Source organism: Monoraphidium neglectum (assembly GCF_000611645.1).
Source record: "Monoraphidium neglectum strain SAG 48.87 unplaced genomic scaffold scaffold02192, whole genome shotgun sequence".
In the NCBI taxonomy this organism is placed as follows: Eukaryota; Viridiplantae; Chlorophyta; class Chlorophyceae; order Sphaeropleales; family Selenastraceae; genus Monoraphidium; species Monoraphidium neglectum.
Genome location: NW_014011436.1, coordinates 3,031 through 4,738, shown reverse-complemented (window position 1 = coordinate 4,738; position 1,708 = coordinate 3,031). Strand labels below are relative to the sequence as shown.

The 1,708-nt window shown below is 68.3% G+C and overlaps 1 protein-coding gene across 1 annotated transcript in view; it reads left to right on the top strand.

Annotated features, from left to right (window-relative positions):
* Positions 1 to 376: 376 nt before the first annotated feature.
* Positions 377 to 1,708, top strand: part of MNEG_10131 (hypothetical protein) — a gene marked incomplete at both ends in the record, with an annotated part of 3,860 nt that continues 2,528 nt past the window's right edge. The window contains 3 exons of the mRNA XM_014041396.1: positions 377 to 846; positions 1,021 to 1,192; positions 1,434 to 1,581. Coding sequence (XP_013896850.1) covers positions 377 to 846; positions 1,021 to 1,192; positions 1,434 to 1,581 — 790 coding nt within the window. The remainder of the gene's footprint in view (positions 847 to 1,020; positions 1,193 to 1,433; positions 1,582 to 1,708) is intronic.

Below are 1,708 nucleotides of genomic sequence, written 5' to 3'. Positions count from 1 at the left end.
GGTCGTGTCAGGGCGTGGCACTTTTACACCGGCAGGCACACACCCGGAGTGCAACGCACTGCATGTCCCGGTCCTTTCCCGCGGACTGCATGTCTCAACTGTCGGTGAGCATCACTGTATGAGGAACTAAGGCGACGCGAACATTGTACAGGCGGAGAGAAGTAAGCCACTGTCACGCTCGATCACGCCCCTCTGTACGCTCAGTCTGCGAGCAATCGAATAGGACATTTATCAGCTTTCGAGTCGCTTGGCGCAGAGCCATCCACTTTGCACAGCGGGCGTGTGGCCGCGCCAGGGCGCCTCGTCGCCTCGAGGGCCAGCTGCATGCAGCCCGCGGCCTGAGGCCGCGGGCAGCGAAGGCAGCTGACTTTGGAGCATGACGACAGCGCGGGCCTGGCCATGGGCCGCGCTGCGGAGTGCGCTTGCGTTCGCTCTGGCCTCGGCGGCGTTGTGGCGCGGCGCCGCGGCGCAGGTGCCCCTCGTCGGCAAGCCAACCGTGAAGGCCATCAGCGGCGACGCGCTGTCCGACCTCATCCCGCAATTTGCACAGCCCGGGCCGCCCATGATCGTAGAGATCGCAGACAACATCTCGTGGGCCGACGTCGCCGCGCCGCGCCCCGTGATTGTCGCGCGCAACCTCACTCTGCGCGGCATCGGGCGCACCGAGCAGACGGAGCTCAACCTGCACGGGCAGTACGACGCGTGGAAGCTGCAGCCGGGGGTGATGCTGACGCTGCAGAACCTGACGCTCTCCAACCTCGCCGCACGGCCGCCGTCGGCGGACCCGCCGCCGCCGGCGAACGTTTCGGTGTTCACGTTCCCGCTCTGGTTCTTCAATAGCAATAGGTAAACCCACGCGCATGCGCATGTTCGCGCATGCGCAGACGCGCATGCGCCGGGGCGTCTCGGAGCCCGGGCCGCCGGCCCGCGCATCGGCACGGCCGCCCCTCGAGCGCATGCGGCGGGCGCTACTGCTTATGCGCCCACCTGTGCCCCCGCCGCGCCCGCCGCCCTCCGCAGGCTCGCGGGGCAGATAGTCATGCAGAACCTGCGGCTGGTCATACCCTACGACGAGTTTCTGGTGATCCACCATATCTTGGTGGAGTGGGAGCTGCCCAACTCCCAGCCGTCGGCGGTGGACATGTACACGTACTTTGAGATGCTGTTCAGGCAGAACCTGCGCGGCCTGAAGGTGGGGTGCAGACGGGGCTGCCGGGATGGCCTCCAGGCGACAAGGGGGTTGGGGGGCGGCGGCAGCTCACGCAACGTCGAGCGGGCGGCGGTGCTACACGAGGATTCACGGGCGGATGGCCGCCTGCGGGCGACGCGCCGAGTGACGCAGGGACCAGGGCGGCCTCCGCTGATGTCAACCCTCATTGCCGCCTGCCGCGCCGCTCCACGCCGCGCCGCGCCCTGGTGGACCCCTCCTGCAGTGCAACTGCGAGGGCATGCTGTACTCTCCGCGGGGTGAGGTGCACGTGCAGTACGCGGCGGGGCTGGGGGTGGTACTTGACGACGTCTACATGCAGTACAAGCGCAACACCTTTGACATCATCTCGCCGCGGTCAAACATCAGCGCGAGTGGGTGTCGACTGGGCCCCGGGGGTGGTGTGGGGGTGGTGTGGGGGAAGAGGAGAGGGCGCCAGGGCAGGGTGCGGGCGCGGCTGCGGCGGGCGGGGCCGAGGGCCTGCTTGGGAGCCGCAGGGAC